Source organism: Lactuca serriola, chromosome 3 (genome assembly GCF_051521515.1).
Source record: "Lactuca serriola cultivar US96UC23 chromosome 3, Lser_US96UC23_V15, whole genome shotgun sequence".
In the NCBI taxonomy this organism is placed as follows: Eukaryota; Viridiplantae; Streptophyta; class Magnoliopsida; order Asterales; family Asteraceae; genus Lactuca; species Lactuca serriola.
In genome coordinates, this window is record NC_136410.1 from 80,686,685 (window position 1) to 80,711,949 (window position 25,265).

The 25,265-nt window shown below is 33.5% G+C and overlaps 1 protein-coding gene and 1 pseudogene across 1 annotated transcript; one reads left to right on the top strand and one right to left on the bottom strand.

The window, feature by feature from the left end:
• The first annotated feature begins 273 nt into the window (after window positions 1-273).
• Window positions 274-2,187, top strand: LOC145092739 (protein FLX-like 3). The gene is made up of 4 exons (XM_079030722.1): window positions 274-427; window positions 1,031-1,540; window positions 1,616-1,749; window positions 1,902-2,187. Exons 2-4 carry the CDS (start codon window positions 1,041-1,043, stop codon window positions 2,021-2,023), a joined length of 756 nt encoding a protein of 251 aa, XP_078886848.1. The 5' UTR covers window positions 274-427; window positions 1,031-1,040; the 3' UTR covers window positions 2,024-2,187.
• A 1,901-nt stretch (window positions 2,188-4,088) lies between these two features.
• LOC145092740 (3-ketoacyl-CoA synthase 6 pseudogene) lies at window positions 4,089-5,795 on the bottom strand (annotated as a pseudogene).
• Between the last annotated feature and the right edge of the window lie 19,470 nt (window positions 5,796-25,265).

Below are 25,265 nucleotides of genomic sequence, written 5' to 3' on the forward strand. Positions count from 1 at the left end.
CGATTGAAATAAAATGAATTTGATTAATCAATAGTTATGTTGGGTTATGTTATATTCTTTCCGTCCCAAAATTACTGTCTACAGATAAAAAAACATACAGATTAAAAAAACATTACTTGGTTAAGTAATAATGATGTATTTTGATAAAAATATTATTTATTTTTATAAATAAACTATTATTTTATTTAAGACAAAAAAAAAAAAAACCGTTAAGATGGAAGATAAAAATGCAATAATAATGAAAAACGCCTTGAAACCTCTTCAAGAAAAAAAAAAGATCCATCTCCAGGGAGTCCAGTTCTATAACAAGCCCATACTTAAAAAATTTATCAAACTTCTGTAATAACCTTTCGTCGTGTTCGTCTCTTTTAGGGTTTCCTGGTATCGTTTTGGGTAGATTTCGCTTCTTTCATTCAAATCCTTCGAGGTAAATTCTTTTCGTAGCTACCATATGTTAAATTTCCTTCAACTTTACAACCAAACTTGTGAATTAATGCCCTTAAAACGCTGTTCTCCTCATCCGCACCAAAAACAATTGAAATTGACTTATTTGAATTTGTTTTTGTTGTATATGACGCAAATTGCTCTTTTGATGTTTGTCTTGATCAAATTGTTGGTGTTTGCTCCTGATTAACACTTAAAATTTGTTTAATTTTGGGTTATTGCTTTATGTTTGCACTCAGGAACAGTGCTATATGCTGATTCCAGCTAACGAATAAGTAATTGATTAGCTTAAAGCGAGAATGTTAAAACATGAAAGAAATCGGATAAACCGAGTGCATCATCTGTCCCCAGATCATAACTGGTTACTAATCGAAACTATAAATAACAAGCTCTTGCGTCTTGTTGGCTTTCCTCTTTCTCAATCATAATCATTAGTTTGTTCTCCATTGTAGCCTTTGTTCCTATCTTCAGAAAATCTGCTTTGGTAAAAAACAGAAGCCCAAATTGTCTCTCTGTGTATCCTAATTTTTGAATCCCTACGAATTTAAGTTCAAGTATTCAAAGATATCCTTTCATCTTTTTTCAGGTATAACAAAATGTCTGGAAGGAATCGAATGCCACGGGGCCCACGTGAGGGCCCAATTCACCGGGCCCACGGGCCCCTCCCTCCTCACCCTGCTGCTCTTGAAGAAGAACTTGAACTCCAACATCGAGACATTCAAAGAATCATGGCTGAAAATGGACATGTAGTAGAAGAAAATGTGAGTCTTCAAAGGGAATTAACTGCTGTGAAAGATGAGATTCATAGATTAGGTCAAATCATCCCCAAATTACATGCTGAAAAAGATGCAAGAGCCAGGGATTTAATTGACAGAGGAATGAAACTCGAGGCTGAGCTTCGTGATGCTGAGCCTTTAATGGCAGATGTGGGACAATTAAGAAGTGAATTCCAGAAATTGACTTCATTGAGGCAAGAATTGTCTAGTCAAATTCAAGGTTTGACCAAAGATACAAGTAGATTGAAGGCTGAAAATGAACAGGTGGTTGGACTTAAGACTGATATTGATGGTATGCATAAAGACCTTGTTGATATGAGGTATGAATTTGTACTTTGATGTATTTAAAACTGTTTTTATTTTGAGATTTATTTAAATATATGTATTGTGTATAGGAGAGATTATGAAATGATGAAGAAAACAAATGAAGAACATGTGATTCAAAAGGAAGCAATGGAAAAGAATCTTATTTCAATGGCTCGTGAAATTGAGAAGCTTAGAGGAGAGCAAATGAGAACACGTGGACTTGGTATATTTTCTTTCTCTCTCTCTCTCTCTCTCTCTCTCTCTCTCTCTCACACACACACACACACAACATTGTTTGTCTTGTGAATGTGTAAATGTCTAAAACACCCTTGGTTAAGTTTAATGCGATTAACTAGAAATTTTATATGAATGAAGGTGGTGGAGGATATGGAATGTTAAATGGAAGCCCTGATATGAGGTATCATCCAGGTGGTGGATATGGTGGTGGTGGTGGTGGTTGGGGATCTTATGACCACCGAGGACCACCGCGTTATTGATAACAACATCCTGTGTACTTTCTTGCCAGCTGGACATAAAGGGTATGTATGGATTGATGCCAAATTTACATTTTATCTGGTGTAAATATAAAATGTAATGTCATCTTTATGCATGTTTATGGATAATTGCTCCATTGAATTTAGAGTAAATTCTAAATTTCGTCTTTCTGCTATGTCAAAAGTTACCAATGATATAAGAATAAAAAATACACAATATATAATATGCCATGAATGACTTGCACCAATAACTAATGGGATGTTTATGTTCCATGTATGACTTTATACCATTGTTTCACCAAGTTATGACATGGCTAACTAATAGGATGTAGTTGCTCGAAAACCACATGCACCATGCCTATCGGTGTCCATCCACACCAAAATCAACTCTTAAACGCCTTTGCAAAACTCTTTATATTAATTTAAAGACACCAAAATTATTCCAATCTTTTACTATAAATGTTGTACAATGATAATCAGGATGCGATACATTCGATACAGAACATATGATGCATAAGTAGTAGAAAGTAAGAAGTATAATATGTTTTTAGGGGGAGTTTGTTTAGAAAACATTATGTACACACCTTGAAAAATACCCTAAAATCCTTCTATCAACTTGGCTTTTGGTGACTTATGGCATTAATACATACACTTTCAATGGCATAAGTATCTATTAAAATGTATAAATCACCAAAACACTCAATATATACGCTAATGATCACGATTGAGTAGAAGAAGATCAACACTAGGGGTTCTAAATACATATTTCTTACTACTAAATTGTGTGACTTCATTCGCCAATCACACAACAATTGAGTTGCCCATGGCCTCCGAAGCAAACTCCAAGGAAAGAATGGGTCATTCTTCCTTTTGAACCATATAATTCACCAAACTCTCTCCTTCTATCCACTCCTTGATAGATCACAATAAAAGAACGCTAGATGCTAGATAGTTTAGTTTCTATTCAACATTTATACTTTGCTCCCACCAAGAAAATAATTACATTGCCAATGCCTTATTCCCAAAAGAATAGGCAAAGAGAGGTAAGGAGTAGGCAAATTGTGTTGGTAATTTTAGTGTTATCAATATATTTTAGTGTAGTTATTATTAATATTAAGATAGACTAAGTTTTATTTACTCATAGAGTCTGGATGTAAGAGGTGCATACTCGGGGGGATAAATATGAACTCATGAATATGGGGGTTCGAGGGCAGCGCTCCTAGGTACGGGGGTTCTAATGGGCAACGCCCTTGTCGGGGTCTTGGGGCAGCGCCCCTAGTGGGGTCCAAGGGGCAGAGCCCCTGACGGTGTGACATCATGATGATGTCATACGATAGTTATGTCTTATAACTAACCCGTTTTTGGCACAAAAATATATGTAACCTCCATTTACCAACTTATAACCGATTTCTTACATCTGTATAAAGATGATAAGTGTTTTAAAATTGAGTTGATCGTTCATACACTCGAAAATCATACTTCCGATTCTCTCTATCTCATCAAGAACACAAAACAACAAGGTATTATTATGTGTTTCGAATTTAGAAGTGACCTAACTTTTAAATTGATTGTCTTGGATTATCCCAAATCAAATTTGGTGATACTCCAAACATATAGGTTGAAATTATATATTTTGGAAAATGATTGCAATCAAAATCCTAAAAACTGTCCAAATAAATATTGATATTCTAAAGACCGCTAGATGTAAGAGGCTGCTAATGAAAATTCAACGCGGAATGAATAAAAAAACTAGGGCGTGTGACAATAGGAAAAGATAAATAAAAACATTACAACTGAAAAGTACACAGAATTAAACATAACATGCCTTGAGTATGTAAATAATGAATGAATACACATATAACATAAGAATATTCTAGCACTAAATTAGGAAACAAATGCTATCGAAACAAGCCGAAAGTAAATGATGGTAAAGATTGCACATGATGCATAAATGGTGGAACGTAAATAAGCTAGTGCCTAGATAACTAGATCTCAATTTTGATTTTGTATATTTCAAATTTCTATTCGATTTAATGATTAAGTTTGATAAATTATGTTTGTTGTGGATCGAAGACGAAGGAGATGAAGAAATCGACACAATACCGAAAAAGTGTAAATCCATCAATTCAAAAAATCAAACTTTGGGAGTAAATCCATATTTTTTGACATAGCACACCCGTAAAAGTTTTAACTTACTCTATATTTTATTTTACATAAACATTGAACGTTAAATACCATATAAAATGCTAAAGAAAAATAAAACAAAAGGACTAATAATTAATAATGATCTCTTGAAATCCAACACTTACGAGTTAGTTATGGGACATGAATCGGGTACCTATCGATACAATCGAACCAAGGCCCATCCAGTGGATTTGTTATGTTCCTGTTACACTTCCAAACAGCACTATTGCATTTAAATCCACTCCCTAAAGCTATTTGCCAAATCCTATCTCCTTCCTTCATCCTCCCTTTAGCTTCCAAGTAACTAAGCTCATACCACAAAGAAGACGACGACGTATTCCCAAACCTATGCAATGTCATCCTTGATGGCTCCATGTCTTGCCACGTCAGCCCTAATTCCGTTTGCATGTTGTTTATCACACCCCGACCACCCGCATGCACACAAAAATGCTTGAATACCCGCTTGAAATTTGGCACGTAAGGTTTGGTGTCCTTACGCTTAGACACAACTTTCTTGATTACATTCTTAAGAAAAAAGAACACTTCTGTTAAAGGAAGGACTTGAAGGGCAAATGCATGGATATTTGCTTTCAAAGCTTGACGAGCTATGTTGGGCAAGTCTTTGGAAAGTGAAATACCTATTTTGCCCTCTGAATCCTCCATTTCATGGATACACTTATACGCTTTATCAAATGAGCCTATGTGGGTTCGAACCACGTGAAGTAAACGATACTTTGATTGCTTTCGGAAACATTTTTTGTTGGACAACAAAACACTCGCACCACCCATGCGGAAGAGGCAGTTTGGTAGAAGCATGGAACGATCTTTTCCGGTGTAGTAAAACAGTGTTATAATCTCGGTGGTGATAATAACAGCGTTTGAGTTCTTATGAATTTTAAGAAGATCACGAGCTAGATTAACAGATATCAATCCAGCACTACACCCCATGCCAGAAAGATTAAATGTTTTTACATCTTCTCTCATGTTATATCTTCTCATGATCATGCTTGTTAAAGAAGGAATAGGCGCAAAAACACTAGTGTTTACAACAAGAAAGTCGACCTCTTGTGGGTTTAACTCCATTTTTTTAAAAAGCGAATCAAGGGATGAGTAAATGACGATTTCGGCCTCGTTTCTCGAAGCTTCAATGGAGGGAGTTGGAGGGAGACTGTGCATCGCTGGGGGCAAATACGTCTCGTCGCCTAAACCTGATCGAGCCAAGACTTTCATTTGGAAGTCGACACTTTCGGGGTGGGAACTTAGATTGATACGGGAGTGCCTTAAGAAGGCGTCTGAGGGTGATTGTAAACTTTTTGGGGGGTTGCAACAAGCGTAATCCACCAAGTAGATTGAAGGGTGTTTGGAGATAAAAGATAGAATGAAGAACATGATGACGACGATGATGATGGAGAGTGAAAGAATGAGAATGGGTTTCATGGCATCATCGGCATAAAGAGTTTTGAAGAATGAAAGAAAGATGTCCAGCGTCATGATTTTTGTGATTCGAGTGTGGGACGATTGTAAAACTGCTGATGGAAGCTTGGATTTAAAGAAGAGGATGAAGATTATTAGAATACATAAGGTGGTTGAGTATATACCAAATGTGCCAATAATTACAAAATAGAAGTATCTTTTATAGTGATCCGAGCCCATTTTAACTCATTATGTCATTATATATTCATACAAATACCAATATGTTTTGAAAAAATATTGTTACATTTTTAGTCCCGGATCTTTTCTTTTTGTTCCATAATCTACCCAAAATCTATTTCTTTTATTGCTTGATTAATATTTTAAGACAAAACTACAAAAATGGTCTCGGTGGACGGTGGTTAGTTGAAAGTTATCACTTTCGTTTAAACGTGATCCATATTGTTACATCTTTTTTAATGAGAATTTTATAGAAAGTTTGGTCTAATTTATTTTGAACTTTTTTATAATCAGATTTTGCACTTACTTTTTCATTTTCTTAATTTATTTTTATTGCAAAAATCAGGAAAAAAAGGAAAAAGAAAATATGCACCAACCCATCCTCTCTCTCTCTCTCTCTCTCTCTATATATATATATATATATATATATATATATATATATATATATATATATATATACACACACACACTAGACGAATCGCCGCACGTTGCGTGGAATAAAATTATACGGTTAAATTTTTTGTAATCATACATTATTGAAAATATTTATGTCAGTTTTATTAACTATAAAATAATAATAATTACATTTAGTTGATGTAAATTATAATTAATTTGAACAATAAATAATATAACACTTATTAAATCAAATCATTTAATGATCTCTGGTCATGTTTTACGTGTGTATAAAATTAGTTATGGTGACTTAATAAGACATGTGGAAGATATGATGAATAAATTATTGATCCATATTTAAATTATCACACTACTCCAGAGCATGATACATAGTCTTATATTTACATTGAGAGATTATTCCGGCATAGAACCCTCGTTAAGGAAGTTCTCTTTAAAAAAAAGTTATAGTACTCACTATTTTAATTAACTAATGTTATAATTTATTAAATTTTAAATTTTTTTTGATGATGTTTTAATTTCTATCATGAATATTGTTTAAATTATCAACCACTATTTGTAACGTAACATAATTTATTTTATAATTTCATGTTATTTTTAACTATTATTGTTATTATAAATTAGTTTAAAAACAACTTAATTGAATTTTAGTTATTATATTTATCTTATTTAGCAATTTCCTTTTTCAATATTTTAAAAAACATATGTTTTTCATTTTTATTACTTTGGTTTTTAAACTTTACACTATATTTTTAAATTTTCTTGATATATTAATTTAGGCTATGCATTTAATACTATATTGAAGTCAACAATTTAGTATACCATACTGATAATTCAAGAAGTCTTCAATTTATGATAATGTTTATAATTAACAAAATATTTAAGTTAATAACTTAAATATATTATGTGGAAATATGAAGAGTTAGGAGTTTCAAAATAATGTGGTAAAAGAAAAAAAATGTTTCCTGGATTATTTAAATTATCAACAACTGTTTATAATGTAACATAATTAAATTACAACTTTATGTTATTTTTTATTATTATTATAAATTAATTTAAAAACAACTTAATTGAGTTTTAGTTATTATAAAAAATAGTTTTTGGAAAGCTTTTAGTTAATTCAACTTTTAGATTTAAGATTTTTATATTTATCGTATTTAATATTTTCCTTTTAACTATTTTAAAAAATATACATTGAATTTTTAAAAATTTATTTGATATTTTAGTTTAGGTTTAATTTTTACACTATATTTTTAAGTTTATTTAATATATTAATTTAGGTTATGCATTTAACACTATATTAAAGTCAACAAATTTAGCATATCATATTGATAATTCAAGAAGTCTTTCATTTATAATAATGTTCATTGCGCTTTATTGCGGTCCATATAATCTTTCTACAGGATGCGATGACACTACACCCTATAACATGACTATATGTTTTGATAGGGATCAACTTTATTTGGTTTGATTTATTTTTCTTACTATATCCTATATTAAACAGAGAAAAAATAGAGTTTAGAAAAAGATTAATGTTGTAGTTTTTAAATTTTTAGGGGTATAATGGGACGAAGAGATTAATGTTGTAGAATTTTTAGGGGAATAGGGGACAAAGATGAAAAGTCATACTATTTTTAAGCTTGGTGTATGTTTTAAGTTTATGCTACAAACAACTTTATATTTTATGAATTTTGTAGTGTATATAGGTTTTTCCTACATTACTACATTTGATATTGTTTTATGTATATTTTAATATCATTTTTTTTATGTATTTTAATAGTTGTTGTATTTAAAAAAAGGCATATGTGTCAATATGAATAGATATAAACAAGACATCAGCGGCAACATGAATAGATACGAATGAGACATTAGTCACAACCGTATTTAGTGGCGACAATAATAGCAGCGGAAAAAGAAATGGTGACAATTGTATTAGTTGTGAAAATATCATTGGGAACAATTGAGAAATAGTGACGATCTTTTAGAGGAAACATGCTCTACTAAAGGAAATAACAACGACATTCAGGTTCTAGCGACATTTGTCACCCTTATCTCCCTGATTTTTGGGACCTTGACCGTTGACTTTGACTTTGACCAGGGTCGGCCAAGTTTGACTTAAGGGTATTTTGGGTATTACGAGCTATAGTTAAGCCTTGGTTTCTATCTGTTGAATAGGTGATCTATAGAGTCGGCTGTCGGACCAGAGTTTCATTCAAATTGTTTTCAGGCTAAGAGGTGAGTTTTCCTCACTATACTTACGGGTCGAAGGCACAAAGGCTGGCCTATTGGATTGATATCCTGGTTTACTGTATGTTGTAGTGATCTGTTAGATTTATATCCTGGTATATAGGATATTGTTATGATATAGTGATCTGTTAGGTTTGTATCCTGGTATATAAGATGTTTCTATGTTGTAGTGATTTGTTAGATCTGTATGACTACCTGTATATGCTACCCAAGGTTGTTAAGATCAGGATCCTACTTAGGATCATTTTTGGGTTTACAAGATCGGGATCGTAAGATTGGGACCGGTATCCTAAGATCCCACAAAATAAAACATATTTATAATGTATAATTTTAAAACATAAAAAATATTTCAATCATTTAATTTTTAATTCAAAAATTAAAAAAACTTCAAAATATTAGTTATAAGTCACAACACAAAATGATAAATAGTAATGTAACAACCCGAAATTCTGTATCACTTCTTGTAACCCAATTTGTAAACCAATTCGATCTACCAAACGTCGTTTTCAAATCCGATTCCGATTTCGTCGTTTAATTAGGTCATTTATTTGTATTGATCTAAAATGACTTAATGGGCGTCTTAATGCAATTAGAAATCATTTCAACACCCCATATTAGTGATCGGAACATTTCTAGAATCGACCATATCGGATTACGGCAACTTGGTCGGGTGCGACCAAAAGCCCCGTCTAACGCCGGTATCGGGTAGAATTTTGCCGTGTCCAATTCCCGAACACTATTTAAAGTGTTCTAAGCTTCCATTTGAAGCTTTTGGCTCTCTCTCACTACTCTCTCTCTAACCTCTCTCCTCACCATAGATCAAGGTCCAAAATCAAAGATTTAAGGCTCCAAATCATAGAGGTAACCTTCCTAGCTTGTTATTCAACCTCTTAAGCCTTCAAATCCGTGTTTAAATTATGATTTAGGACTTGGAACATGTGTTTACGGCCAAGGAGCATGCTTGGGCCGTAAACACATAAATATGGGGTTTTTGAGCCATTAAACCCTTCCAAATCATTGTTGGGACTTAGATACGACCTTGAGGCTTACAAACCCGGACTTAGAATACCTTAAACTTGGATTTTGAGGGGTTAGCATGAGTTTACGGCCAAGGTATGTTCTTGGGCCGTAAACCCCTCAAACTTAGGGAGTAAACACCTTTAAACATGTTAGAATGCCTTGAAACTTAACCATTAGCCTTGTGATAAATCCTGGAACCATCTAAAAATAGTTTGGAGACCTTAAACATAACAAAACCTCACATATGAGAGTTTACGGCCATAGAACATGCTCCAGGGCCGTAAACTCCAAGTTTCATGTCATTTGATGCCCTAAATTCATACCAAGGCTTGGAAAATTAAATAGAATCACATGTGATTGCCCTAAACATCACAAATTAAATATGGTTTGAGCATGGGAGAGTTTACGGCCGTAAACTCCAAGTTTACAGCCGTGAACTCCCATATGTGATGTATATGTTGATTCAATTCAATCCAAGGCATTTGAGAAATTCATTCTAGCAATCCCCATGTCCAAATAAGTCATTAAACACCCAAAACCACCCAAACATGAGTTCACGCCCGTGAACTCATATGTGTATGAGTTTTATGGAAGTAAACTCCCTAAAATGTTTACTCTTGGGGAGTAAACTCAAATCCCAAGTCCCTCGTACCATTATACGTCCGTAGATGTCACCCGGGTCGCTCCAAACACTCGTTTTGAGGTGTTTAACCCCATTGGAGTGTAATGTTCCATCTAATTAGTGATTGTAAATCTAATTAGACATATTTGGACATTATTTCATTTTACATAGGAACATCGCGAGTAATCAAGCCCCGAACCAACGTGTAGTGTCTGAAACCGTTGCATTTCCGAGTCTAGTGAGTTCATACCCCTACCCTTTTTCACTGTTTTCACTGTTTTCAGGGGGGAACACAAGCAAAGTACAAGGGATTACTTGTACTCTAAAACTTGTTTTCATGTGTGTGTTTCACAATTTATATGCTTTTAACACTGATTGATACAACTGATAACCGTTTGAACATGCAGATCACGTAAACATTTATTTGTGAAATGGGTTTATAAACTGTTATGTTTTATATATTTCACAAATGGTTTTCCACATTTTATCAGTTAAAAGCATGACATTAGAACATATGAACATAAAACTTATACACTGTTTTGTCCTCGGTAACACTCCACATAGATATGCGAGTGGAGGATTATCATATTATTACTAGTAAATTTGTTAGTCCTGTATGATTGGAGACACGTCCTCGGCAAACACTCCACAGAGATACGCGAGTGGAGGACTGCACCCGTAACCAGAATCTCTGGGATTAGAGAGCGTGAATTGAGTGTATAGATCTATACGGGGCTGACTACCCCACACCTGGCTGCTAGCTACAGCCGAACCGAAATGGTTCAAGGGTGACGAAAGTCATAAGGTGATGTGGACTTCTTATTGCCACAGTTAGTCTATCGTATGGTTATGGAACTCGCAATTAGGATAACAGAGATTTACTCAATAGTAATAATGAATAACTTAACACACTTCACAAGATAACCAGGTTTCGGTATACATCTTTTACATTGGAAACCAACATTCAGGAAAGTATGGGACTTTCCTGGGAAACCTTGTACATAACCAGGTCTAACAGAATAGATCTTTCACATTGGAAACCAACATTCAGGAAAGCATGGGGCTTTCCTGGGAAACATTTACATAACAAGAAAAGTGTAACAAACCGGATAACCTTACATCTTTCACAATTGGTAATACATAATCAGGAAAGTATGGGACTTTCCTGGGAGTTCATTGGTACATAACCAGAACAGTATAACAAACTAGATAACCTAACTGTATATTTTCACATGGGTAAACGTGTTTTTCAGTGTACAACTTTTCTTTACATATTGTGAAACAATAACCAACTTTTTTAAGAAAATATGGGATTTTCTTGGTGTGTGTAACATTTTCAGAAACGAAAAGGAAACATAAACATTTTCACAAAACACAAACCGCTTATGAACTCACCAGCGTTATGCTGATTTTCAAAACCGCTTGTGTTCTCAGGTCAGCGTTAGAACAGGTACCGAAGATCCTTTTGTTCAAAGATGGAGTACGCAGAAGACTTGTCTCGTTTTGTTTATATATACTATGTATCACAACTGTATAACTGTACTTTTGAAACAAGTGTAAAACTTTTCTTAATGTAATGTATTGGTTGTTTTACTTTACTTACTATGTGCATTGGATTTGATACTCAACGTGGAGTCAACCCCGAAAATGTTTCTGCCTTCGGTTTTCGGGGTGTGACAAGTAAATTGGTAAATGATAAAAGAGATAAAGTGGTAAAAAAAAATTCATTTGCAAAAAAAATCAAGGGAAGGTAGGATCGGATCGGATCCCAATCCTATGATCCTACCTGCGATCCTACCCCAAATATGATATGGCTTGTTTTTCATACCTAGGATCGTAGGATCGTACGATCCTACGATCATGATCAAAATTTTGACAACCATGATGCTAGATATTGATTGTTATGGTGTATGCTGATATGTGATGGTGTACTGGGTTGAGGCAAACCAACTGAGACTGGAGGCCAAGACACCCAGGGCGGTCCAGGTAGATTGAAGGCATGCAAGGAGGAGCAGCCAGGCCGAAGGCCTATAGAGCGGTCCAGATAGGCTGAAGGCCCGGTGAGGCGGTCCATTCATGTTGAAGGCTCTATATGCATATTGTTGCTTGTTATGTTTATGTGGTGATGATACTTTGGGGGAACTCACTAACATTGGCTTACAGTTTTGGTTTTGTTTTAGGTACTTCTAAGGACTATGGCATGGCGCAGGTGTGACCGTACACATCCTTGGTTTTATGTTGTGGGATTTGATGGGTTATGAGCATAACTACATCCTATTTGATCATGCAACCCTAATTGGTTTAGATCTAATTTTTTCACTAGTTGAACATGAAAATTGAATTCCAAAGCAAAACCCTAGATCTAGCATACAATTTCGAAAATTATATAACCAAAGGGTTTTGATGATTACCTTGCTTGTTTTGTAGTAATAACAAGAACTCCTTGTAGATCCTTTACTCTTGAAAGTGTAGTGCCTCAAATGTTGCACCTCTAATGGCTTACAAACACTACTAGCAGGAGGATGAGATGAGAGAAGAGGGAATGCCTTTAGAAAATCGGTTCTTCTAGGGTTAGAAGTCTTAGACCGAAAATCCAAAGGGTTACATCCCTTTTATACATGAGGTGACTTAGTCCCAAAGCTAGGGTTTTCAGGTGGAAACCCTAATTCCCTGCTTAAGGCCTATGTAGCCCATGGACTCCACTTTGGAAGGCCTCAGATGAAAATCTTATAGGTCCACCCTATAATTTTCGTCCATTCCTATCCAAGGAGTCTAAGAGCCCAGTTTCACAAAAATCAATGATTTGCAAAACAGCCCTTGTTCCTTTAATCAGTTCATTTAATCCCAAAATGAATTCCAAATTAATTTTTGATTAAATACTAATTAAATAACATGATTTTTAATTAATATATTATTTTCATAATAAATTAATAAATCAATTTATTATTCCAAATAGTAAATTCAACCTTTCTCTCCAAAAGTCATCATGTCAAGTTGTTAGAGTGAAGGTAACCCAAAAGGACCATGTTACTATCAAATAAAGTACATACCAATTATAGTTATGGGATTAGACACCTAATCCAACAGTCTCCCACTTGGATACGCCTAATAACTACGATTGCAAGTATGACCTCACAATTTGACCAGAAATCGTAGCTTTCAAAAGCCGCTGTCGAACTATGACCTAGTCAGTTATGTTTCCTTAGATAAGGGATCAAATGTTCCTTCATTCTACAAGATATCGTATGGACATGAGACATGGATTATAATCAATCTCTTTGTCCTAGATTTGTTTCCCGATTTCTGATTTATGACGACTGATAACAAACTACTAATTGAACACATCAATTCAGTTCAGGCGTGGCCAAGCGCTTTAGATGTCATCATCAATTCATCGAGGGGACCACATATATCGCTTTTCCTAGTTAGGAAAAAAGGAACGAAAAACTTCGACTCATATTCTTGCACTATTCACTCATCAAATCACGTACAACAATATGTTTTTTAACATTAAGAAACTGATGCGTTTACATATTATGAATGCACATACGACTCGTGAAAAACAACTCATATGTCTCTGTTTCAAGAATATAAGATATTATTTCTCAAAATTACTTGTGATAAAATCCATAATGTAATTCTATGAGCGTGGGTTAATCCAATACTCAAATCCCTATTTCTAAAGTACTCGTGAATGTTGCAACAAACCATTGGCATGTCGAAACCCTTAGACAATCTAGAATCCAATTCACGACAGTCTTAATTCACTACTTACTTCCAAAATATGATCGATTGTGGATGTTTAGAATAATCCAATTATTCGAGAAGTAAAACATACGAAGTGAAACACAATAATAACCTAATTAACTATGGTCTTAAAGCTATTGAATATAAATAAAACACTTATTATTTAATCACCATATTAATTAGACTTTATTAATTGTATAATGTTTCGATTAATCAAACAAAGACTTGAATTAAGAATCAATCATACCATGTAATAAACATGCATACTATGTCTCTCTATGGTCCTTCCTTTGTGAATAGATCGATTGGACATAATTCCAATGAAGCTTATTTCACAATTTCAAATTTTGATTATAAGTGAAATAATTCCAAATTCTTGTCACCACTAAATGTGTTAGAGTCCAACCTTACATGCAATATCCTTTTGTGATGGTGTGGCCTAAAAGTCACAAAGACTTTTCCAATGATGTCATAAAATGCTCCATTGAAACTTTGTTACTTAAAACAATTACATGGTAATGAAGTATCAAATTCAAGGTAACTCCTTGAACACCTTCTGTGCATTAAGGTTTCTAGATCACATTCATATTCTAACTACCAACTCCCATTATGGAAACATTTCCATATGATAATCAATTCTGATCAAGAATTATCCGAATCTAAAACATGTTAGTATGGTCCATCCAAATGCTATACTTCCAACTGTCCATAAGCAACTAATCTTTAGCGAACCTCAGATTGTGCTTTAACAGTTGTTCAATAACTCTAGTTATATCCAGTTCCAGTCCTTTTCCCTTCTTAATGCCCTAGGCATTCTGAAAAATTATAACAAGTAAATATTATAGAATATGTAATCAATCCTATATCTGAAGCATACGAGATTCGATACATAATGTCTACATAAAGCCACGATACTTGATCAACCTCTAGCTATAATATTTCAATATATAGAATTTCCTATGTTGAATCATTTCAACACGATATTCATATATGTTCATGACTAAGTTCCATTAAAATCCTTCAATCTAAACTTTTAGATTTGAAATGAAGTATAAATGCTCTCTCCCCTACAACTTTCTATAGTGAAACAATTTTCAAATATAGCAACTTGCAAATTAAAAACTTTGTTTCCTATAAATAGCATTGCCAACTTGCAATACTTAGCATAACAATCATGCTCCTACTAGCATAATAATTATGCTCCTATTAGCATAACACTTATATTCCCACTAGCTCTGACATGTATCCAGAAATCAACTGGACTTCCAAAAAATCAATGCTCTTGACTTTCTTACTAACGTTTAGATTTCTAATACGTGGTGCTTCGATAAGTCTTCATATTGACTTCTCAAGCTCATACACCTTTCATTAGATAGCATACATGTGTGTTTAAACCTTTTCAAAACTTATAACAATAATTCCTGAACGTTCAAACTATTTCTTGCCATTTATCACAATTCAAAATATGAAAAGGGATGCCGTAATCATATAGGAATTTGATAATGCAATTATCTCAACTGCTAATCATAATGATATAAATTCAGATTTAAAATCTATTAGCGAAAGTGTTTCCTCATAATAATTTTCATGAATTAGAGAGAAAACATTTTCCACCTAGATTTTATGGTGTACGTGTTCCTATCCATGTGAATTTATTAATTCCAACCTACAATCATAAGATAAGGTTGAGGACAAACCAAAATAAAATTTAGTTTTCCTTTCATGGACTAAACTTTGCTTATTCTTAGTTTATTGCCTTCTGGTATCACAAGGGCCTACCAAGTCTTCCAATGTTGTTTAAGCAGTTCACTTCCATTAACCAATGTACTCTCACTGACCAATGTGCTCTGCCTTTTGCAATCAAATGAGAACTTATAGAACTCACATGCATAGTCAAATTAACTGGAAGGTGCATATAACCAAAAATGTGTTAACTTAACACGACATGTTATCAATCTCAGGTCGTACGCTAGTGATAACTAAAACGTTTACTCTTGATTGACTCTTGAAACTATTCAAGATCATTAAGAATCACACTGACTCCTTGAAATATACGTTTTTCTGTTAAGGAACATTCCTTGACAAGCAAAACCAAACAATCAAAGGGTAGAATGGGTTCTTATCAAGAAAACACTTCATTTAATTGGTACTAGTTTATCTTTATTTCAACCAAAACATCACAACTACCATTTTAAAATGTGCTAGAGTAAGAAAACATTTCTACTCCACATTTCATGAGGTGTTATAAACCTACTTAGTTTGAGATGAGATTTGAAGTTAATACAGTGTGACTTTAAACTTGAAGTATGAATCATCGCTTGATTAAACTATTCCGACAATTATCAATCCCTCTTCTTAGCCAAAACAATTTCACTAAGATGTACTTAGAGGATCAATTGTGACATAGTTCCATAATCATTAAGATGATCATAAAACATGATACTAAAGTACTCTCCTTTCCTTTCATATTGGAGAAACCATTATCTTTCTGCCTAATAGAATCTTCACATTTGTTCTACCATTCTTTGAAACTTTTCAAAGAATTAGAATTACACTTAATCTTATAAGTATAACCATATTTACTGAACCAACATCAAATCATGATGAACAGATTTATTATATTTTGTGGTGGATCCAAATAGTCCACATCAATGTGTACTAGATCCATTAGTCCTTCACTTTGACTCACACAATGTAACGACCCAAATTTCACGTCCAAAAATTTCATTTTAAAAACATTACTTTAGAGAAACATTAATTGTTAAAAACATTGATTGATCAAATCATAACAAAACGTAAGCCGTGTCTAAAAATCAAATCATACAATCATCATAATATCAGAGTATAAATCCCAGAGAATCTCGTAAGTGCGGAAATCCGTGTGTGTGTATGATGTGCCGCTACCGCGCCGACTCCTTCCCCTTCGACGAAGAGGTACCTGAAACCAAAACCATAAACTGTAAGCACAAAGCTTAGTGAGTTCCCCCATCGTACCACATATCATACAAACAATTAACACGCATACTGCCAGGCTATTCTGGGGTGCCTGACTACCCGGTACGGCCGTTCTGGGGTGCTGTCCTACCCGTGTCAAGCCATTCTGGGGTGCTGACTACCCATGTCAAGCCATTCTGGGGTGCTGACTACCCATCGGTCCTAACAACCGAACACAAGGACTGATCCCCTCATACTACCCCTATCGCATATAACATAACAAGCCAGCATGCAAACATATCATCACATACTGACAATCGAACTCGACTACTATCACATACAACATATCATGCTAGCATATAACATATCGGTAGTAGCAACCTAGATGATATCACAAAGACAATCATCTATCATACGTCTCCTACTGGTGGGTCGGCATTGTGGCCTTAGAACCACCGCTACTGGAAGGTAACTCACCTCGAATAGGCTGCTGGTCTGTGTGGGAACTGGCTGTCTACTGCTGCTGCTGCTAACGTCCCTCGACTGTAATTCCCACAAAATGATCAACCAAACACGCTAGATGTTCTTAGGGTAAAATGACCCTTTTACCCCTCACCAAGTCAAAGACCAGGTCAAAGTCAACTTCCAGTTGACTGGACTCGCCGAGTCCAGAGAGCAACTCGCCGAGTCCATCTCTCGCTGATCCGGTCCCACTCACCAGGTCCCTCTTTCACTCACTGAGTCACCCCTGACTCACTATCTGGGACTTTGGGGCCGACTCGAGTACCAACTCGCCGAGTCCTGCGAGCAACTCGTCGAGTTCCTCGAGCAGGTCCTCTGCTTGCTTCCAATCCACACCAAAACGCCCCATTCGAGGGTTTGGGGGTTTCGGGACTACGTTATACGGTTAATTCCGTGCACAGGTACGAAGGGTTGAGCCTTTGACGCTTAAACCCCTCGTGTTCTGTGGATGTTCATATTACTCGCCGAGTTTGAAGAACTACTCGGCGAGTTCCAGGCAATCTTCATAGGACTCGCCGAGTTTGTTCATCCAACTCGCCGAGTCGACGACAATCTTCATAGAACTCGCCGAGTTCCACCTTGGGACTCGCCGAGTCCTTCGACCCACTTCCTGAGTAGGCCAGATCTAGGACACGCAACACTTCCAGACCACAGATCCATGGTCCTAGGGTTCATTTACCACGTAAAGTTGTAAACTTTACGTGCATGCATGGCCCTAAGAGCTCAAACATGCACTTCCAAGCTATACAAGAGGTCCTATGCTCATTGGGGACTTCCACTACCTCAACCACAGAGACTTTATGCTACTATGAAGTCCAAAAGGTCCACATCCGAAGTTCTTGCAGAACATTAGCCATAAACACATAGAGATTTAGGTTTTTAGGGCTTAAAACCTCTTTTCTTAGGGACAAAAAGGGGACTAACGAGCTAAAGATCAAGTTAGGGTCTTTTCTACCTGAATGGAGGCCTTTCACAGAGTAGATTCCGGACCTCCTTCCCTTCTTGCCCTCTTCAACCTTCTACTTCTTCTCCCAAGCCCCAAAACACCTTCAAAATGTTAACAATCACCCACAAGGACACAAAGGAGGCTAGGGTTTCGTTCTACAGGTCTCTGGGAGTGCTAAGGGAAGTGGAGGCTGGGTTAGATCGATTAAATAGGGTGCAAACACCCGGGTTAGGGTTTAAGTCCAAATAGGGTCTACTCGCCGAGTCCATCGGACCTACTCGCCGAGTAGACCGAGTAAATCCCGCGTCTAGTCCCGCTTCTACTCGGCAAGTCAGTCCCTCAACTCACCGAGTCCAAGGCTAATTGTGCAAAATAAAGAGATTTAATAATCACGGATACATACCAGGAATCAGGTGCTACACACAAACATGTGATCAACGAATTAGTCTTAATCTTTCAAAGATCAAGATTCTCATACATCACACAATTTGAATTGTATGACTCTAAGTTTCTATCCAACTGAAACTTGGGTGATGACAATTCAATTATGAAATTACCACTAATGATATAACAAAGAATCATATCCATATTTAATATTGCTAATAATAGAAATATAACCACCAAGTTTCATAAATGCCATTGTCAAGAAATATATAAAGTAAATGAGATAAAACCAAAAATTCACTTTATTGATAAAATGCAGAAAAATTCATCCTTACAATGCAAACATATGAAACTATGTTTCTAGACATATTTCCTAAGCAATCTATTAATCTATCATAACTCCTAATCAGCAGCTCAAAAATCTGATCCTCGTACCATGCGATCGAAATCCATCTCTTACGGTCAGATTAAACTTACTTCTTAAGATTCCTTCTTTCTCTTAGATCCTGCAAAACATCAAAATGTGATTATCACATCATGTAATAAGAATCTATGAATAGGAGCTTAATAGAGTTAGATAGTGGATGTACTTGAAGTAGAGTCATAAACTTGACTTTACTATCTCTGCGATTTTTCAGGTAGACAGGACATCTTCACATCCAATGTCCCTTCAATTGGCAATAGAAACATATGGAATCTTCAGGAATAGCACATTGGACTATCTTAGAATTGGCTTTTCTTTTTACCATATGGTCAAACAGTTTGACCTTGGCAGATCCCTTTCCATTGGGAAGAGAAACCTTTTATGGAATACCAATGTTGCCATTGTTAAGGTCCATGGAAATTTGGGAGATTGATCCTTCAAACACTTTTGCTTGACCATTGCACTTTTGTATTTCTGATTCAATAGCAATTAGCAAATATTCAGATCAATAAGGGTCATGTCGTTGTCAGTCATATAGTAATCTTAAACAAACTGACTATATGACTCAAGAAGCGAGTGAAGAACCAAGTCAACAATCAACTCCTTTGGGAAAACGACACCCAACATTCCCAATCTATAAATGTGCGACTTCATGTTTAGAACATGTGCACACACAAAATTTCCATCTAGGTGTTTGCATGCCAACAGGGCTTGTGTAACTTTAGACTTTTCAATTTGACAAAAACGTGGGTCGGGGAGAATCACTGGAGGTGGTGGAGGAAGAGTTGGGGAAGAATGTTTTCTAGTTCCACCATTTGAAGAAGGGAAGATTCTTTCACCTTGATCAACTTGTGGAAGATGATCTTCAGAAGGAAAACCATTTCCAAAAGGATGAGGAAGACCATAGTTTTTTGAACTTGACATCTATAAAGAGAGAAAAGAATTCAAGTTAGTTGATTTATTTAATCCTTAATTATTAACCCAAGATTTAAATTAAGTCTAGGATCCATATTTTCAATTCGAATTCTGAAGAAGGATGCTGTAATCAAATTCAAATATATTTTAGGTAGGTAAGCAATTACCAGTTTCAATCAAATGAAACTCCTGGATCTTTAAAGATTCATTCAACTATTCAATGGCATGTTTAATCTTGATTATGCTCTCACTTTATGAATGGGATGCCGAGGATCACAAACGAGATATGAATAGCCATGCAAATTAGCTTGGCACTTTCGATGTCATTTATCACCTAATCAATGTGTCAGTTAACCACATAAACTATATTGATCAATGATAATTTACGAGACACCCATTGCCACCAATATTGTTCCTTTATTAGTGTGTCGGTTAACCACACACACTCCACTAACGACCAATAAGGTGCAATGTGTAATTTCATGGATTAACATCAAATTCACATTTTTCCTAACGTAATTAAGAATGAGATTTTAGAAAAAGTTTAGTTACTTTATGTCATTATACTTTTAATGAGAGTTTAGTGTCCTATCCCACCCGTTCGGCTAATGACTCTCCACTAGGGGTGTATTCTAGTATATATATATATATATATATATATATATATATATATATATTAAACTTTTAATTCTATAATAGTATAAGGGTGTATTCTAAACTTTTAAAATACTAGGGGTTTAATCTTTTAATAAATTAAACTTTTAATTTGATTAAATTAAAACCCTTTATGGATGTATTAATTATCTTTTAATTAAACACTTAATTAAATTATTAATAACATCCAGAAGGATGTACTTTAAACCTTTTAAAATACTAAGGTTCTTAAATTTAAGATTTCAAAATTAAACCATTTAATTAAATTTTAAATTGTAAAACCATAGGGTGTATTTTTAAAACTATTCAAAAATATTAAATCAAATTTTAAATAATTAAATAAATAAATTAATTTTGTCTTTATCTTAAAATTTGACCAAATCAATTATCTTCATAAGGATATACCATTACCTATTCAAAAAATTCAATATTAAGCAATAAAAACGAATTAAGCCAATTATCCTAATCAAATCAAGATATGAAAATCGAAAAATCAGGGATCTGAAGAGTTAACTCGTCGATTTCTCGACAGTGAACTCGTCGAGAAATATTTGGAAAAATGGTAGATGTAGTCATAAAAACTTCATCTACACAACTAAAAGTCATATATATATATATATATATATATATATATATATATATATATATATATATATATATATATATATATATATAATTTTATGTGAGATAGTTCAAACTACAAAATACATCCAAAATTTTCAACTAAGTAAAAGAGATTGATACTTTGGTTTTCCTTTGATTTCATAAATAAAACATATTCAACTTTCAGATTTGTTCTTCAAAGATGACAAGCCTGAAATATCTATCTTATTCTTCATGTTGATTCAATATGGAGGATGAGAAAATAAAAATATATTTTTCTTAAACACATGCCTAACAAGTTGTTCGCTATTATAAAATCTTCATTTGTTCTCGTGATAGGTGTCTGATGGTTGATGTGTGAAATTGTATACAATATGTCATTTTTTTTCAAATACTACCACGTCTCATATCTTGTCAATGTTTTACAATTGATCTCTCATGTACATCATGAGCGCATATCTTGTCAATGTTTTACAATTGACCTCCCATGTACATCATGAGCGGGTTAACGTGAGCCAGATGGTGTGACTTAACATTTCTTTTTCAAAAATACAATTCTCATACCTCCTTAACTTTAAATACATAAATCCCTTTATTTTCTCATATTGCATTTAAGCGCCTTTATTTAAATAACATTGGATTACCAAATAAAATTATAAATTTGTTTACGATTCAATATAAAATAATATCATATAATAATATACTATAGGTTTTTTCTTTCACCATATGCATTTTGAAACCTCCGTGATCTTTTAATTTTCAATTTCATATAATTGATCTTTTAATTTAAAATATGTTATAAAAAGCAAAATATTATTTTATTAGTGGTAGACTTTAAAATGATTATTATAATTCATTTATTTGCTGTTAAATAATAGGTTAAATCTAAGATATAAAATAAACTTAAAAATATATATTCAAATAATATTTTTCAAAATAGTTAAAAATATTTAAATATTAAAAATATAGAACGACAAATCAGATTAACTAAAAAAATATTTTTTATTATAATTCAATTTTTTTTTCCAAATAATGTTTTAATTAATTAAAAGAAAAAAAATTATATTACGTTAACTTACAAACAATGGTTCATATATCAATTAATTTTCATGATCGAAATTAAAAAAATAGATAGGTAATTTCTGAAATAATCAATCTTAACATTAAATTATAATATTAAATTGAAAACAATGTTTAATTTTATTTAAACGTAAATTATCGATAGATGTTATTGAATAATATGATTCTGATAGATGTATATTTTATAATATGATTCAAAATAATAAAAAAGTTATATATCAACTTAGTGCAAAAGTATTATTTTATAGTTAATGTCTTGTTACTTTTAAAATATATATACAAAAAATTTAACTAACGTTCGGATATCCACTTAGTTCTTCACAATTAATCACCAAATCCTGATTTTAAATATACTAAATTGTAAAACTGATTCCTACAACTTGATGTAATATTTATAGCGCATCTAAACTCCCCTTAATAACCATGTGGAGATATTGCCGTATCTTTATCAGAACAAGAAAATTATCAACCCAACAATTTGTCCATGAAAACGAGATAGATGTTGACGTAAAGGCAATCAACTGTTAGAATTTTGAAACCTTTGAGCTCACAAGCATCACTAGTTATTCTAATGGTATCATTTAGATTATGATGTCCAATGGTTATAGGTGGATCTGATGCACCCTTAGAATCTTAAAGATAGTGTACATGTAACCGAATTGTATTTTTTTGGTCACATTACTTTTCAGATTTGCAACCGAAATTGTTACAAGTTGGTCTAAGGTCCTTGTCAAGATTTCAATAAAAATCATATATGATCACGACTCTATCTAGGTGAGGTTATATAGAAATAGAGGGCTAAGTAATATGTAATTAATACTCATCGAACCCCAAAATTATGTAGCTCTTAAAACGATTTTCGTTTCACCAACACTAAATCATGTGTTGTAGTCTCATTCTTGAACCATGTGTATATAGTTTCAGCCTCGTAATATCAAATTACACGCATATATACCGAAGAATTTCTACCGCAGCTGAAATTTTTTAAAAGGCAATAGAAACTACCGGATACACACATAGCCTAGGTTCTCCCCAGCCTATTACACAATTTATAAAACGAAAATATTAGTGAAGTATATACCCAAACGCAACAAACTTAAATAATTGATTGAATATGGAACTATGGAGCACTGCTTTTTGGGTGGGATAGCGTAAATTTCCACGTCCAAAAAAGTCCTTAAAATTGATTTGATGTATCAACGAACACATATTCCTTACTGTCTTTTTGCGCAGGGCTATTTCGGTACTTTTCTTTTAGTAAATTATAGTTTCAGTCCCTAAGGTATGTGTATTTTTCAGTTTTGATCCTAATTTTGAAAAACTAATAACAAACATTTTTGTCTTTATGGTTTCAAAATCCTTTTTATTCCCTTTGTTATTTTTAGGTTATCTATATGAATATAATGTCTCACATTTCAAACATATCATATTAGTTTTTATAATTACTTCTACATTAATGAAACACACACTTCACTTCTCTTTCAAAAATGATATTTATGTCACATCAACATATATTCTTTAACATATATCTTAAATATTAAACATCATTAATTATATAATAATATACGTGAATTTAATTATATTTATAATTAAATTATATTTTTAAATAAAAAATAAAAAAATAATATTAAAGGTTAAATTTAGTCTTAAATATTCAATATTAAAATGTTTCAACAACATGATCACAAAAAGAATATTACAATATTAATCATTATTCTCTTCATCACTGAATAGGTTATAAATTTCATCAACCAAATATGCTTTTAGTTTATGATTCATGGATATGTTATGTATTTTTGCATAACTCTTGAAGATACATGTCATATGTGGGAAATTAATAGAAAATGATTCATTAACATTGTCAGAACGACTAAAACGATTGTATGAATTACAACTCGATATTACCCGGAAAATAATGTTATTTCTATGTATTTTATCGACGGCCTTTAAATAATTGTATTTATTCTAATTTAAAGTGTTTACAATTATACATATTTTAAGACAAAATTTCAAATTTGGTCCCTACAGTTTAGCAAAAACAGTGGATATAGTCCAAAAAGTTTCTAACTTTTATGGAAGGTCCAAAATTAAGAATTTCTTATAGTATTGGTCTGAAAATGTTAAAAGGCAAATTTCCCCTTTCATTTCATTTTTTTCATCTTTTAATATTTAATTTATTACTTTAATAATTAATAAATAAAGAAAACCCACCCCACACCCAAACGACGGTACCTTTCATCCCATATATATATATATATATATATATATATATATATATATATATATATATATATATATATATATATATATATATATATATCACATTCACACACATACTAGTACCCACATTCTTTATCTCCTTCATTCTCCCTCTTCACCTTCATCTACATGTCCTCCCTCATCTTAACGAGAGATGTAAATGAGCTGAGTCAAGCCGAAATTCATACTAATTCAGCTATGCTCGTTTAAAATTACTGAAGCTCGAGCTTGTTAAGAGTATGGAGGCTTGAGATCGAGCTCGTGAAACATATATGAAGCTCGGGATCGACTCATTAAGGCTCATTAGGGCTTGTTTTTCCGTACATCTCTTTAAAGATTGAGTTCAACTCGTTATTTTTTCTTCATATTTTATTAATACATAAGTAATAAATAATAATATATAAAATAAAATTATATTGTATAGAAGCTCGGTTAAGCTCGCGAGCATGTAAGTGTAAGCTCAAGATTAGACTTGTTTGTTAAATGATCTTTATTCTAGGCTCATGCTCGTTAAGGAACAACTCATTTCAAACTTTTAATGATATGATCTTGGGTAGATCGCGAGTAGATCGCCTCGTGTACATCCTTAATCTCACCTCTATCTTCACCGTTGATCTCCATCCTCTTCGTCCTCCAACTCCAT

What these genes read in the sequence shown, in the direction of transcription:
- LOC145092739 (XM_079030722.1), top strand. Translation starts at nt 1,041, where the DNA reads ATGTCTGGAAGGAATCGAATGCCACGGGGCCCACGTGAGGGCCCAATT. An exon ending in AAAGACCTTGTTGATATGAG is followed by an intron (nt 1,541 to 1,615) that starts GTATGAATTTGT and finishes TATTGTGTATAG; the next exon opens with GAGAGATTATGAAATGATGA. An exon ending in AATGAGAACACGTGGACTTG is followed by an intron (nt 1,750 to 1,901) that starts GTATATTTTCTT and finishes ATATGAATGAAG; the next exon opens with GTGGTGGAGGATATGGAATG.